This window comes from Antedon bifida, chromosome 11 (genome assembly GCF_963402885.1).
Source record: "Antedon bifida chromosome 11, ecAntBifi1.1, whole genome shotgun sequence".
Taxonomy (NCBI): domain Eukaryota; kingdom Metazoa; phylum Echinodermata; class Crinoidea; order Comatulida; family Antedonidae; genus Antedon; species Antedon bifida.
Window position 1 is genome coordinate 13,890,553 of NC_136236.1, and position 17,524 is coordinate 13,908,076.

At 29.8% G+C, this 17,524-nt stretch overlaps 2 protein-coding genes and 1 long non-coding RNA gene across 6 annotated transcripts in view; 1 reads left to right on the forward strand and 2 right to left on the reverse strand.

The window, feature by feature from the left end:
- LOC144856010 (uncharacterized) overlaps window positions 1-10,747 on the forward strand; it is a 207,956-nt gene extending 197,209 nt beyond the window's left edge. The window contains exon 3 of the long non-coding RNA XR_013614894.1: window positions 10,730-10,747. This is a non-coding gene — a long non-coding RNA (uncharacterized LOC144856010). The remainder of the gene's footprint in view (window positions 1-10,729) is intronic.
- The window catches only part of LOC144855959 (voltage-dependent calcium channel subunit alpha-2/delta-3-like), a 43,012-nt gene extending 31,550 nt beyond the window's left edge, over window positions 1-11,462 (reverse strand). For both annotated transcript variants that reach the window (XM_078713927.1, XM_078713926.1), the window contains exons 1-2: window positions 11,112-11,462; window positions 7,004-7,085 (exon numbers count right to left, since the gene is read on the reverse strand). In XM_078713927.1, coding sequence (XP_078570053.1) covers window positions 7,004-7,085; window positions 11,112-11,194 — 165 coding nt within the window. In that variant the 5' untranslated portion in view covers window positions 11,195-11,462. The remainder of the gene's footprint in view (window positions 1-7,003; window positions 7,086-11,111) is intronic.
- Window positions 11,463-13,549: 2,087 nt separating this feature from the next.
- LOC144855958 (calcium-dependent secretion activator 1-like) overlaps window positions 13,550-17,524 on the reverse strand; it is a 28,865-nt gene continuing 24,890 nt past the window's right edge. The window contains exons 23-24 of one of the 3 annotated variants that reach the window (XR_013614889.1): window positions 16,839-17,122; window positions 13,551-16,757 (exon numbers count right to left, since the gene is read on the reverse strand). Coding sequence is in view for 2 of the 3 variants with exons in the window: in XM_078713924.1 (XP_078570050.1) it covers window positions 16,937-17,122 (186 nt within the window). In the remaining variant the exon portion in view is untranslated. Of the gene's footprint in view, window positions 17,123-17,524 lie in introns of all 3 variants that reach the window. The other 2 variants (XM_078713924.1, XM_078713925.1) reach the window with 2 other exon arrangements.

Here is a 17,524-nt window from a genome sequence, read left to right on the forward strand (position 1 = left end):
TATCAAAAGGTACAACAGAAATTAAAGCAGACAAAAAAATGTAATTCTGTGAGATTTGGTATTTTTTTTAATGTTATTAGAACTGACATAAATTAATTGTCGGTCAGATGTTTGCCCAGACATAATTTGTACTTTATACCAAGTACATTTAAAGTCTAAAGTCTTATTCTGTTAATTATTAGCAATTACCAAAAAGAGTTGTTGTTCGCACCTTTCAATCCATCTCTACCAAGCTTATAAAAGCCTAAATGTCTCAACATATATGCATTATACACATAGTAATATCCTATTACACATTCTCACTAGGTACCCCATGTCACTCGCAACAAATCAATAGTATATCTTTACAAAATTGAGGCATTACCTTGGAATTAATTGATTTTTTCGCCTTTAAAAATTTGCCACCAATTGCAATGTACACTCACTTGTTTTATGACTATAGTAGAATAATATTTGTCTGCCATTTTTTATACAAAGAACAATTTACTATACTAAAATTGAAAATCAGTCTCAGTTATTGGTATTAATAGCTTACTTGATATAAAAATATAATTAAAATAAACACATTTTTATGCTGAAAACATTTCAAACCTTGTATCAACTTTGAGTAATTTACAATAAAATGAACTAAATTATCAACCACATACAGGAAATTATATTGAAGTTATGAATTTGCTAGTTAGGATTTAATATTCTAACATTATTATGTCATCATCATGAATGTATTCTCTGTGATTCTCCATGAGAAAGGAAAGTTATTCAAATCATAATGATATATGATATACGAATGATGAGACATAGAGAATTATGAATGATATAACATCGTGAGAGGAACACATTAAAAAGTGTTAAGTTATTGATTAACTAACAGGCCCTTACAGACATGCTCATACACCGTCAAATCACTGCCAACTGAACAAACATGCTTATCCAGTCTAAGGTTGACGAAACTTATGAACCACATGCTAGATAAACACAAACTAGTAATATTATGCATTAATAAACGTCCAATATGTATCACGACGATACTGAACTTCGTTGCGCCCAATCAAACATAATGAAACGATTTGTTGTATGGTTAAAAATAGTATGAAATGGAAAACCTACTGTTATAAATTATAGACCAACATTGGGGCCAGCTTACGTAGAATTCAGCGCCAAATTATATTTGATCAATATGCTTGCCTCTACACGGTCTTGCATAAAATATAGAAGGTGGTAACAAGGACGAGTGTGAAGAGGCTTAAAGATGGGTACTGGGATCAAGGTGGTAACAAGGACGAGTGTGAAGAGGCTTAAAGATAGGTACTGGGATCAAGGTGGTAACAAGGACGAGTGTGAAGAGGCTTAAAGATGGGTACTGGGATCATCATTAAAGTAAACTCAACCTTCTTATTAAATGTATTACTAAATATCATTTGCCCTCAGTTTAACTGGGAATTTAGATTGAGGTCCTTCTGCAGACCCACGACAGTCATAGTGCAGCGCCTAACATGATCAGCACACCAGGAATTGATGTGCAGACCCACGACAGCCATGTGCAGCGCCTAACATGATCAGCACACCAGGAGTTGATGTGCAGACCCACGACAGCCATGTGCAGCGCCTAACATGATCAGCACACCAGGAGTTGATGTGCAGACCCACGACAGCCATAGTGCAGCACCTAACATGATCAGCACGCCAGGAGATGATGATAGTCTGTGCTGATTATACATGATTCAGAATACTAATAAAGCTTAACTACTCAGTACCAGTGTATACCCTTTACAAACACAAAACATTGCAAGTGTTAAGATTCAGCATAGTTTATACAGGTGACATATGTTGAACAGGTACATGCTAGAGCAGGTGGTATCTATTTTATAATCATAATCTGTAAACTTAATTAGCTTGTAACAGTGAACCTCTGTCACTTTATATTCATAAAGTACACTGTCCCTTTTGTTAATTACCTTCTAAATACATAACTAATTATTGTGATCTGTTGTAGCAGAACCCCTCTAAGAAGACTAATTGTAGACATAATGCAACATTAATAGGTCACATGACGCTAGTCTTAAAGATGTTGTAAAAGAAATCCTTTAGGGTGTCATACAGTATATATGTAAATCCAAAGGCAAAATACTGAAAAAATGACAATGCTGTGGGTATCAGTGGCTGGATCTCAAGCTAAATCACAATGATATAGTAAAACAGCCAGAAAAGTTAGCAGAGCTTTCGGGCAACACTAACCCTCCATCAGTGCAAGTACAGTACAGTTCAGTACAGTATATATGTATACTGTATCTACTGTATGTACAACATACTGTAACAAAATACTGTATTCTCTAAATTAACACATGGTATAACTGTTATTTACATCAAAATAGTTCAATCTCTATAAACTTCTCTTTTCTAAATTAAAAAGCATTTTATTTTTATTAGCAATACAGTATGTCTCTGTAACCAATAGACCATAAAGTTGATATCATTCTAATTTAGAAAATACAAGTTTATTCAGGTTGAACTACTATGTTGAATCTAGATAACTTTTCATAAAATTGCCTTTATTTATTTTAGATTAAAGTTCTGTCTACACTATCAAACTAGTTTGACAAAAAAAGTGTGATGTGCCCAAATATGGTATGATATGGCCAAATATGGTAGTGATGACATCATTGTGTCTATATATGGGCATATCACATTTTTTTGTCACACAAAGTTTGATAATCTAGACAGAGCTTTAGGGATAGGTCATATCTTGTATCTTGAAAGTCCTCTATTGAGACCATTTCAAACTTTATGCAAATTAGCTTTAATATTAACCTGTCACAAATCACATTGTCAAATTATTCAAATAAAATGAGAATTATAAAGTAATTATAAAATTGCAATAACAAATTGAACCACATATTTATTTAATTGTAATTATGACCTGAAATACTCCTAAGTTTATGACTCCTTACATCATTCAAATTCTGGTCACGTTTGTGCAAACATTGCCAAGTTCTAATATCCTTTGATACAAATAGTTTGATCTATAATTCACTACATCTTTTAATTAAACTCAAGTGTTATATATATATATATATATATAATATTGATGTTTTAATCTTTATATTAATCAAAATACGTTATAAGCACCTTACAAAAATGTGCGAGTGTTTTGGTAAACATTGTGAACTAGATTCATCAGGCCTACACTTTGACATTAATATATTATATACTATATATTATATTATGCCAAGTCATGTTTTGTGAATATATTAATACACAAAGAATGAATATATTGTTTCATTTTTTTAACGTTAAAGATGTATTGTCCCTTGAAACACAAAAAATGGAAAAAAAATATCCTAAATTTAAATTGGCCATATCAAAGTAATATTAAAGTTATTCACTTTAAGTCGAAAATTTGAGCCAAAAACAACATGTTTACGTAATTAACAGGTAAATTAATTTGATTACATTTCGTCTGGAAAATCGTCACAAGCGAAAGTAAACAAAGATTTCAAACCATGAGTATGCATTATGCATGATGCTAATTAGGATTGTTTACAACTCGTTGCGGTTGAGAAGGTGTTTTCACACAGATCGCAAAGAAGTTTTTTTATTATGCATACAGAGTAGCCAAACAAGCGCGTTGCATTATGAGATATGTTTTGATCGAAAACTTTGACTGGAAGTCAAAGTTATTTTTTGAACAAAAAAACGTCTGTATTTCGGTTAAATTAAGTTTTTTTCGACTAATTTTTGGTGAAAGTTAATAACTATTATGATACTTCAAAATGACCCACTTTTTTTCGAAATATTAAAAAAAATTTTTTTTTTGAATTAGTCAAAGGGACAATACATCTTTAACCTTTTGTATTAATTTAATTTATAAAAAGCAAAGAAAATTAACTTTGTTTATGTTGGGCCAAATTAAGTATGCATATTGAAGAAAAATAATTAATCTATTTCTCTTAAAATGTTAATTTTCATTGGTTTTTTTTCTAAATATTACTCAACTTGTTAATAAATAAAGTAGATGTGTGTGTATTTACTGACCCAATTTCTTGGCTCTATATTCAACTAGGTCGACAATCATTATTAATTATTTTCTCTTTAGATTTTCTATAATTAAAATACACCAAACGTCAATGGCTTCTTTAATATCAGCATTATCATAGGGATCAGCTGGCTAGATATAGCTCTTTGTATTTAAAGATTAAGTATTCATTAATTATTCATTATTGTTTTCTCACTAATTAAAATTAAAACAAATATTGATATTAATAGACACTATATCTCAGTAACTGATCATTAGTTTGGGAACAAACATTTAATAATGGGGACATCATAGCCAGATGTTTATTCTTTCTTTCAGTCTGTCCTATATTTACTATGTCATTGATAATTACTTTCTCCCTAGATTTTCCCTAATTAAAATGAAACATTTCAAAAATAGAAAGAAGGACAATAGCTTCAATTATTGACAACACATGTCTCAATAATAATATTTTCAAAATGACAGTTGTATTTCATGCCCAGTTCTTTTGGAATAGTTATTTCATTTTTTTCCTGATATATATAAATAAAATAAAATCAATGACACAAATGATAACAAGATAAAGTACAGTGTTTAGAATAGTTTTTTCTGAAATTATTTGAAAGAAATCCTGTTGATAAAATGAAGTAGAGAAATGGCATTTATACACCTTATTTCTCGCCTCAATGTTTCTGGGCAATTTAGCAGTACATAATGACGGTTGACTTGTATTTATATTTTGCATATCCGGAAAACATTTTTTATAAAAAAAAACTTGATGTACCAAATTGGATATCAAAATGACATGTTTTAAAATTAGTACTGTTTTTAATACTTTTATTCATGTCTGCATGAATAAATTTTCCAGAAAATATTATTTAGGTGTGTATCGACGTAACTTTAGTATCATCAATATACTTATGATTCTACCAGGACAGTGTGAATTCTGGAAGAAACTATAGATCTACTTATCAGCAACAAAATGTAAGTTGCTTTAATTGTTGAAGCATTTAACTGCATATTTTGCGGTTTGTCTGATTGTCGGAAAAGGTGTTTGTAAAGTATAAAAGTATACTTGAGAATAAATTACAGATTGTTCATCATCATACCTTAATTTGTTAGCTTAATTTGATGACACAATCTTGATGACCTAAACAACTAAATAGAGACAATTTGGAGTCGCTTATAATATTATTGCCATATATGGAAAAATTAATGATGGGTGACAAGCACGTATAATCACGCAATATGAATAAGCATCTATAATATATATTGAAATACAATACAACAAAATAGGTGAAATGACTGCGAATGTTTATCTTAGATTGGGTTGTATAATAATAATTTATTTGGAAGCTACACTTTTGAAACAGTGGCCAACTTCTTAAATGAAGGTGCATTCAGTAAAAATGATTTAACAATATTAGGCCTATTTACAAGAAAATTTAAACTAAATTATGTACAAGATATAAAAAATAACATTAACAAAAGTAATACAGGATTTAAAAAACAAAGAACTAATAATTTTCATTGTTGATTTCCTTCTCTTTTTCCATGCCCATAAATCTATCGAATGCAACTACATTAAAATATCTATATATTTCAAATGTCGGTTGGAATGGCTTTTTCTCATTTTCTAAGATTTCCTCATCTTTATCATTCCACATTAATTAATCACTATTCAACTGCCAATTTATATACATATATATCTGTTTGTACGTTTGTTGATATGGATGAAATATTTTCGAAATAAAATGAAATTGATATACATATATACCTTTACTTTCAACCATATTTGTACCTTGAAAATGGATAGAATATATGATCATAGCGTAAAAAGTAATGGGTCATAATGTTAAACACTATGGTACTAAGTTCCTTACCTGTACTTTATACAGTAGATTGAATACAATGGAATTAGGATCAAATTATAAAAAGGGATTAACCATATTGCAATAAAATTATTATTATATGTTTATGGTCTTACTGCTTCTGTTTCATATTTGTTTAAATTATTCATATTTTTTTAAATAAATTGATTGAATTTCTAAACAACTTAAGTCGCAGAACTAATTACAGAAAAAAATAAGCCAGATTTCTCAATTTCAATATTTACAACAATGCAACCAAAACAACAAGTATTTTTGTTGAAATCATAAAAAAATCAATCCAATTTAGTTATATAAATTACCAATCATTCAAGTTGCTGAGGATAGTATATAGTTCAAATTAGGTCAGGCATAGAAATGCATAATAATCAATATCTACATTACAAAAATATGCAAATTGATAAGGATCAATAAACAAATATTCTGTTTATTTTTAACATATTCTACTAAAATAGTAATTGGTAAAGCCATAGGATTGAGAGCAGGTAATTGAACATATAAGTGCCAAAGAATTAAAATGTTATATATTTCATTATATTTGGGGTTCAAAATGCTCATTCATAAACATTTTTTATAGATGAGATAAGTTGTGAGAAATCATTACCTAATCATCAACAAAACATCCTCATCAAAATTACAATAAATTATACAATATGTTGGAAAATATTTTGATGTTTTTGTCTATAAAAAATGAGTATGCATGATATATATTTTTGCACAGGGGAATACTGTACTGTACATCTCAGGAATCAACTAAGTAAAAACAACAAAAATGTGCAATTTGATGTCCAACTCTTTAGTAATACAATATAATGACTTCAGGCAATGAACCTACAGTATTAATATTTATGAACATGATGATTTAATCAAAGTATTCAGTTCTTAAAATATGCATGGCAGACAAAGTGGAAAAACATCAAAATGGTAGTATTTTTGGAGTTGGATTGTAAATATCGCATCCCAACCCGATTGTTATACTAGAACCACTAATTGTCAAAATGATATAACCCTTCATATGGTTCTACGTCAGCCTTGCTGAAGTGCTAAAATAAAATCAAAATATAATTGACAGTGGAAAGAATTAAAACAAAAGAACACTCACTTGTTTTAAAAAGTCTCTACCACTAAATTTTATACTCAGGTCATACATGTTATTACCAAAGTCTGAGGCAGCTTCTGCAACTCTGAAAAATAATATACATTTATACTTTTAGCATTTTAAAAACAAATATCAAATCATATTTTATCATTATTATTATTAGTTTTATTATCATATTTGACAAGTAACAATCCCATATACATGTATATGATCCAACATGCAAATTGAGATTCAATTTCAGCATGTTTGTTCAGGCTCTAGCCCCATGGACTGTTATTGGTCAGATCAGCACTGCACCGACCGACTTAATAGAATAAATGGTCTAGATTTTTACTACACGTTTAGTTAATAATTATTTGAATAATAATTATAAGGCGCTCTTTACCAAGACACAGCGAATAAAAAAGATGAGTTTTAAGACCAGAATTGAATTGTCTCATTGACGAGAGACATGCTATAAGGTAGTGCATTCCTAAGGTGCAGCGGCAAAAATGCTCTATAAAAATTAAGAAGAATTTGCAAAGTTTGTACTTCAAGGTACTATAGATATTATCTCTGATTTGGTACCATTAATACACCATGTGTATATACAGTATATACATATATACAAACATAGACATACATAAAGTTATCTTATACCAATAGCTCACAAGTTTAGTAATGTTTGCACCATCAAACCACCAACAGGATGACAGTTTGATTAACACGAAGGAAAACAAGCCTAAACTGCTATAAATACCTATATTTGTCGTATTACATAATTATACATTGTATAAAATGATATATTCGTAAAGCTAGACTGTACTGGTACTTCACTTGCTAATTTAATTGGATCATTAAAATTTGATTTAGAATTTCTTTGACTGAGGATGAATAATTATGTGTATTTACATACATTTACATTTTCAGATTTTGATAATGTCATTGTCCTGTTAGAAGAATAACAGTCGCTGTCCTTTATTCTTAGAATAAATTTCTGTTGGCCTCAATTATCAAAACACAATTCAGATATCCACGGTCAAAAAAATACCAATAAGATATAAACAGATATTATATTTTCATTGAACGATCGTTTAATAGTGCGTATTATTGCACGCCATGTGACCCAAAATCGTCCAATCAAATTACAGGAATTTATTTAGGTGTTGTACAAAAACAAATATTATATTTCCATTGAATAATAATTTGGTATAAGATCGTTATTCAAGTGTAAAGAATTGATTTTCTTGATTGGCGAGCCACACAATAGTAATCAACAAAACACTGTTTAGGGCAAAGGGTGAATGTTTATCAAATGAATCGAACAAAAATACAATAATCTTGACACAGAAACATACTAGGTAAAAATATCATGTTGCTCAATTATTGACATTTACATTGCACGGTATTAACACAATCATATTTAGTATGAAATTATTATTTTTCAGGTCTAGACAAAATAAACTAAACTTAACTTGTATGTAAACGGAATTTTCAATATTAATTTTCAGGTGGGTGGTACGGGCAGCGTCAGACCACTTGTCAATATCCCTTACAGATTATGGAGATTCTTCATACATACTGGATTAATAGGCCCTCTCTATGCCCTACCAATTACAAGGGCCCCTTCATGTTATGGTAATGTCAATGCTATTGCTGCCAGCAAGGTTTGAAAACCTTATTCAATACTCAACTCTGTATACTTATTGATTTTGAATAACATATTTTTGTTTTTTCTTTTGTTACTATTCGGTTATCCAATTCCAATTTTTTTAATACTTATACCATGGAAAAATAAACTTATTTCTTCACCCTTTACAGTGTTCATGGGATTCACCCGATCTCACTTCAGATTCATCCGCTGTCACTATAGACTAACATCTAGAATATCCAGTAATTTCCAACAAAATTTGAATATTCTGCCAAGATTAGAAATGTTGTTTCAGAGTTGTAGAGGATAGAGTTTTTCCAGGGAGTAAAAATTAATCATTAAAAAAAGGCACATTTCCTTCTTTGCTTCCTTTTTTGTGCCTTGTTTTTTTGAATCACCCTCTTGAAATATGGTGAAATAAATAAATTGCAAATATCTAATTTTGCCAAATGCATAAAAAACTCATCTTGTCATGAAATCTATAAATCTAGAGGTATAATAATAATATTATGTAATACAAGAAATAATCATTTGGGGATAGAAACGTCATAAGAGGTTTAACCTTGACTGTGCTATCTCAACAATATAGCCATTAAAATTGATACGAATATAAATTATAGAAATATATTTTTAAAATGCATATTTTTAAAGTAAAAAAAAAATATACACACAATAAAAAAATATATTATACGACATTTGCATTATTAATCATTAAATAATAAAAGAAAATAAAACATTCAAGAAATACTGTTATTATAATTTAAAATTTATTATTCATTTTGTTTCCTGGCAAATATTTCTGAAGGAAAGTACAAAAACATTATTTCTATTCAAACAATTAAATTCTTTTACTATTGATTATTTATAATAAATTTATGTAGGATAAGTAGGCTGGGTCATCACTCACACCCATTTCTGCCTTGTAACTCAATATGAATTTGAATATAAGTACACAAATGGATATGCTACCATCCCAATACTGTGACCAGGGAGCTATAGACTGTGGCAATCAATTAAAAAATGAATGCAAGAAAATCAATTATGCAAATTACTTCAATTCACTTTCCATAATAAAAATACATAAAAGTACAATGAATACAGTCAATAAAAAGTACATATGTATTAAAAAGTAAATTTGTACTTGAACTATATAGTAAATTAAAATTTGAAGGAGATCAGTGAAAAAAAATATTATTTTTTTAACAGTGAGTTGATTTCCACTTTTACAATTGGTAATCTTCATAGTTTATATGCAATTATAAAACTATCACTGGGATTTTTTCTCTGCCTTAGAAAGTAATGACAAAGTTTAGTGAATCTGTATTCATCTTGTTGAATTACCATTTGTTGAGATAAAGGTTAATATTGATTTGCTGTGTCACTTTATTCTTTAATGAGTGCTTTTTAAAATAAGACCTATATACACTGAGAATGTCAAATGCATCCTCACATAAGGTTTTCAGTCAGACAGGCTCATTGATTTTATCACTCATATGCAAAGTAGGCAATGTGACATCTCTAATGTACATGTGTATAAGATTGACTGCAAAACCTTAGGTTGTTGAGAGGGGAGGCCAACACAAATGTTAATGAAACAGTATCTGTCGCAAATATCCATACTGGCAAAAAGATAAAAAAACAGGGATTTAATCTAGACTATGTAAGGAGAGAAGATGTTGAATAGAACTTTCAAAAACCTGCTGAAGTTAAAAATCTATTGATAAAATATTGAGATAAGAGATGGAAACCTGAAATAAGTTTGTTTAATTGTTGATGAAATAACCAACTATCCTAAATAAGTTATTTGTAAGGTGTTGTAAGAAGAGGAGGTTGAAAGATTTGAGAGTTAAACAAAATAAGTGTGTATATTGTGGCGAAATAACAAATAAATAAGTAATTTGAAAGCACCATGTCAGCAAAATAGAAGTTCAACAAAGATTTTCCAAAGGGATGGAGATGTTACTTATGTTACTTGTTAAACCTTATTGGAATAAAAAATATTTTCTAAACTGTTTCATTCAGTAGAAGAATGGCGACATAGAAAGATATGGTAAAGAAAGCATGGGAATCGGTTTTGAGGAAGATGATGCAGAAGAAAGTGGAGAGTTTGCTGTCAGCATGGATCAAGTGACAGTCAGTAATGCCTTGGAGGTGGAAGAAAATTTCCTTTGCTGTATAAAGCACTTAAATTTCACTGTAGCTTTCGCACGGTATATGCTTTATCAACAGCAGGCAACAGGTAAACATGTATGTCTACTAGCACTGCAGATTGTCTGCCTGTAAATAAGGTGGAGTAAAAACATACCCCAATTCAAAGATACCTACTGTCAAATTTGCATTCCAACCTTTACATAATATTATCAATTGGGTATATAATAAGTAGGCCTACAATGCTTCAACAACAATTCAATACATGGACAATACACGATATCAAAATACATCACACATAATATGCAAACAAAATAAAGATTGTATACTAACGATTGAGGATCAATAGTAGCCTGAGTTTGTGGTTTCCAAATAAACATGAAACTGACTAGAACAAGCCAAATTTTAGCCATCATTCTTAATCCTTAGTTCAGTGTCCGCATCTCAAAAGTTATCATTCTCCTGCTAAGACCATGCGGTCTTCTTTTATTTTCTCCTAGCGATATTTCAGTAGCAAGATTTATTCAATAACAGCATTTCCATAGAAGTAAAATTCAAACAGTTTATTGCTTGCGTATATCCTTTAAATGCAGCAGCAGTACAATCATTGATTTTTATTCTCTCTAGTGGCCTTAATAAGCAGCTCGTATGATAGTGTGAGAGCTATGAGTTGTTAGACTATTGATAGTAGTAGTCAATTTCTAGCTGCAGGGATTATGCTAATGTGCTCATTCATGCATGCATATGCCGTTCAGAAATCCAATGCAATCATAATCCCCATTGGTATATCAAAATGGGAGGGGCTATGTTCTAAACTCAACCAATGAAAAGTAAAGGAATATTCCATAATATCAATGGGTAGAAATATATTCATTAATTTTATTCTGATTGTAATTTATTTGTAAATAATTGGAATATCTTTTGTAAATTTTATGTGTGTTATATTACAACAGGTATTGCATTTTTTTTTTTATCCAGCAATTAAGTGTATTGCAAAAAAACTTTCATTTTTATTATTTTATAATAATTCTATTAATAATAGGATACTGGCAGAAAACACATGATTACAATGATTGTAAATTATCTGTTAATTGGTTGAAAGTTCCTTAAGTAACTCCTCGTAAGAGGCTTATCATTGTCCTCCCGTTGGGAAACAAAATTGAATCATGTTTTGGGATTTAAACGTTTTTTTTAGCCTGTCCTTGTCAACAATTTCACATGAAAATCACTTCAAGAACAGCAGTATTTACTTACATAAAATAACACATATTTTTTACTTTTATAATTTTGCCTCAAACTATATTTTGCAATAAAGTTACAAATTTAGATAATTTATGGCTATTTGTAACTGAAATTTCTGTGGTGCATTTATACCCCAGGAGGGGTTTATGATAACGACAAGACTTAATCGTATTTGGGTCAAGAGAGGATGGATATTAAATTTGTTAGCGATAAATTAGCTTAGCGAATTCCCGAGGGTATAGGGAAAGTTACACAACGTGCGTGATTGATTTAATTTCTAATGACCTTTCACAAAGTGCAAGTTCTATTAATATTAAAAAATAATAATGTAGCTATCTACCTTGTGTGTAATATATATTTTATAACCCATTATTGAGGCAATGCATACAACAATTTATTGGCCATTTTAACAACGACATGACAATACTGTATCTTTTATTACAAGTTGTAATTTTATACAAGGATACTAGCGGGATTGCATTCATGTTAACGAACTGTTTTAACGAAGTAAATTGTTAATATTGTTGGTGGAACTGTAAAAGATGGTTCAAAGGTGCATCTTTTGTGTTAGCAGCGTAGCTTATGTTTAATGGTAATAGGGAGTTTGGTGGTAGTTTAAAGGTGCATCTGCTGTGTTAGCAGCGCGGCTTACGTGTAATAGGGTATCTGCATATCAAGCTGAAGGTTCAGAGTTAAAATCTCGGTTGGGGGATTTTCTCATTCTCACAGATTTGCGCATCTTTACCGTTTCAAATTAATTCATTAATTAATATTCAGTATTATCAGGCCGTTTGGAATTTATTCTGTGCCTGATTGAATTGATTAATGTGTATAAGAAAATAAAAATAAAAAAGGTTGAAACTGTCTCAATCTTAAAGCAAACTGAAACTTTAGTTTAAATAACGTGTAATATACAAAATACCGAATTCATTAGAAAATAAAATTTTTGTCAAAAACACAAATTATATACAATGAATAAACTGTAGGATAGCAAATGAATGAACAAACTTACTTCTTAGTTTTTTAGATTATCTTGTGGTACTTGGTTGTCAATTTCACCTATCTAGTCAGCTACATGTCTCATCTGTAAAATGCAAATGAGTTATAATCATAGGGAAAGGGGGAAGAGTTGGTTCAGACGCCGTTTGAAAGGTGAAACACGGGAAAAAGGGGCTTACCAGAAAGACATAGAACAATGCCATGTTTTGGCTACCACTTTAGAAATTTCTAGGATCTGATAATAGTACACATACTTCTACAGTATGAAATTACTTGGCATGTTCTTTTTATAAACAGTATTTAGTCAACATTACTCAAACAATATTTTAATAAATCAACAACTTAATTTAATTTTAAAAGGAGTTAATTTTAGCTATTTTCTCTCATTTTATCATGTTTTCAATATCAACTGACGATTTTAAAAAAGGCACCAGCTATTATAGGCCTATGTAACATCGTCTTTTCAATCATTCTTCCCCCAGTCTGTCATTGTCACAATATCATGATAATCTTACAAATCACATATGAAAAACTAATGTACATTTCTATAATTTTTATTTAGCACGAAACTTGTTGAATTGCACGTAATAGAATCATATCATAGAATCATACTATCTTCTCACTATGCACGAAGACATTTTGCACAATTATTTATTTCAACGATAAATGGTAATAACAAGTGTAATACTATAATGAATAATACAGCATAAAATTGAATAGAAGCTAAGCACAAAAAAATGATTAAATAATAAATTGTAATATTAAATATAATATTTTAATGCATTTGTTTTTACTGTATCCATAACTATGCTTAGAATTGTTTGTTCATGTGCAGTGTTAAATGTATAAAAAAAACCGAAAGTAAATTTTATATTGCAACCTCTTGCTCTGATTTGTAACTTACGAATAATGATGTGTTCATGATTATAATATTGATAATAGCAACAATGATGATCTTTATTGATCACAAGATAATAAATAAACATGCTATGCAGTACAATAAAAGCTAAAACGATTCTTAACTTAACTATATACCATGCAACAGCGAATCTAAATCTATTATTTGCATTAAGTTTGAACTGCATTATAGCTGCCAAAGCTACAAAAGTGTACTCTCAATAAATTATATAAAGTTGTCATAAATTATGTTAATTACTGAAGTATTACAAAACACAGTCACTATTACAGTATATAAACATCTATGATAATTATTATTGCCAAGGTTTAACTTACAAAGAAATCAACTACAATAAACTGCTAAGCCACGCCCATTTTCAGAAAGTGTCAATCAAACACTGCAATTTGTCCAATCAATATCTTTGAACATTATTGAATAATAATAAAGTGACTGGTCCATTTCTAAATTTATCTCTATAAAGGTAAAAGTACTAGAAAATAAATATTTTATTAGTCAGTACATTGACCAGCCATCATCGATACTACTGTACTGATACACAATGTGTTACAGTAATTATTATCTTCAACAGAAATAATAAACTAAACATGTTATTTTTGGCAACGAAGAAAATCCTGTTACTGAATTAAACCACTCAGATTTAAACCTATGGCACGCTACGGCAGCAACTACGTAGACTCCCAATCAGGTTTTACTGTGTTTGATTAAAACCAGAATATGAGCGTGACTTAGCATTACTAGTGTTATCTACATATTTAAGTGCTGATTTTTCAATATCAAACTAGATAGTATATATTATACAATGTACATCATGATAATTATTAAGTGGGAGGGTGTAGGGATACCGTATAACAAAGTGCAATGGTTATGCACACGTTGATGGGCAGTTACATCAGTAAAGGGGTTTAGACTGGGTATGGGATGGAGTATGTTTGGCAGTAATGCTGAGTTAAGGGGAGAGGTGTGGTAATTGGCAAAATGGTTCAAAGGGTGTATTCAAATTAATACCCTGATTATAGTTTTAATAAATAAGTTTCTCATCTTTTAATTTTAGGAAAAATCTGGATTTTTACAAGAAGTTTAATTGCATTATTTAAGGTAGTTTCTCCTATCAACTTCATCCAAATAATTTAATTTCTTTATCATTTTACTATCAATTAAAAATGTTCAACACAATAATGTTAAATACAGTATATCACTGTTTTAACAGTTAGTTTCCATACTTCAAACTCATATATTTGAATAACTTAAAATGTGTCTGTTTCACTGAGATCATTTTAACTATTTACACTTTCGTTTTCAAACAAAAATAATGGTAGTAGTATAATATGCGATAGATTCATAACATTTAAAAACTATTATATATATAATTTAAAATGTGACCATAGCAAGCAACAATTGCATAAAATACAAACTGAATAATCTCATATTTTTTGGAATAACGCATTAAAGATGAAAAAGAAATACTGGATTGGAATAGTATTTGTGGTCCATTTATGTTGGGAATGTACTTTGAATATTTATTATATCATAATATTATATAGTATGGGGAATGTCTATGCTTTACTTTACTTTTATATCAATATATAGATTTATAATAAGTAAACAGTAAAGGTGGTAACTGGCCGCTTTTACATTTTATCTCCTGTTAAAATATTTTATTGTTTACTTAGTAGATACTCAGTTCAACAGGATAGTTTAATACAATTATGTATTACATTGGTAATCTATAATTCTCTATTATATTACTGATTTATACAAAGGTCATAGTTCATTTCATTTGTTATTCATGTTGACATACAATTGCTTAAAATACATTGTTAGAATTTATTCAATAAAGAAACAAAAATTGCACATAAATATTGAGATGCATTGTTAGAAACATATAATGTTAAATAATTTACGTTTTAATTTCTACTATTCAATTTTAAATATCCAATGTTAATAAATTTTGATTACATAATTGTATAAATACAGAAGGAAGGTTATATTATAATATGTCACAGTTAGTTAGTTAGTACTCTTTTCATTAGCACACTTCATTAGTCGTTTCCTATTTTTAATAATTAAACATTGCACTAAATATTTCATACATTTTTCATAGAACACAAATTGGTTACTTTAGGGTATGTGTAACAAGTTAAAAGTCGAGATTCGGTTGAAGCTTTCAATTTACGATGACCTAGAAACATTTAAGGTCATTGTGAGCATACAGGGAAATTGGAACATGCTTCTCCACTGTATCCCGCAACAGAGTTGTGGTGGCTTCTAAAATGATGACCAGCAACACATGAATGCATAGGTATTAGGACATCGATCGTCGCAAATCAAAAGATCCATATTGTTTGTATCAGCATGGTGTATTATAACATTTAAGAAATTTAAAAAAAATATTAAAATGATATGTAACACAGCAATGGCATGTTGTGGACTATTACTGTTTGTAACAATAAATTATACAGAACATACACTAAGGCTTAGGAATGTGTAATATTAATTTCAAAGGATTATTCCATGATATTGACACACAATTCATATGACTGGGTTTATGTTCTATTGAACATAGTATCTCTAGTTATAACAATATGACTGGGTTTATGTTCTATTGAACATAGTATCTCTAGTTATAACAATTCATGACTGGGTTTATGTTCTATTGAACATAGTATCTCTAGTTATAACAATTCATGACTAGGTTTATGTTATATTGAACATAGTATCTCTAGTTATAACAATATAACTGGGTTTATGTTCTATTGAACATAGTATCTCTAGTTATAACAATTCATGACTGGGTTTATGTTCTATTGAACATAGTATCTCTAGTTATAACAATTCATGACTGGGTTTATGTTCTATTGAATCTCTACTGTAGTTTTGAACATAGTATCTCTAGATATAACATTTTCTTTATTTTCGATAGAAGTTGGTCTAAAAAAGTGGGAAAGATGATAGGGCTTCTGATTGGACGAGATGGAACACACGATACATAGTAATAATCTTAATCATCATCTTCGTCATCTGAATCATTCTTCTTTGAGAATCCGTTGTAGACAATTTTGCCTTCGCCTTGCATGACGGACGCAGTCGCTTCTTCAACCTGCAAACGTTGCTTGATTGTCTCGTACGTTCGACTATTCAGTATCTTCTCTGCCACGCAATGGAGTTCCATGTCCGTGTACATTTTCTGATAAAATAAAAATGAAATGGACGCATAACGTAAACATTTAAAGCGGTCAGGAAGCTAGCTAGGCCTAAAGATAACACAAACTAAAAAACTAAAGTTATAAACTAATACAGAGATCCTAAAACAGAAATGTCAAATATGACAAAGCAAGTGATAATTACTTTAAGCCTAGCCTAAGTAAATGACAGACAAATTGAGTCACATCTCTGAGAAAATCGCTGAGACATATGAATGACTACATGTAACATACGGTAAGATTCAAATTTGTTTACGGAAAATAATTTGACCAAGTTCACCCTCAATGAACCGAATTATGAAACTTACTTATATTAATAAAAACTATGCTGGGCTGTGGCAAGCAACTAGTGGCAGCTTGCTCGTTGAACTTTGAACTCTACCTCG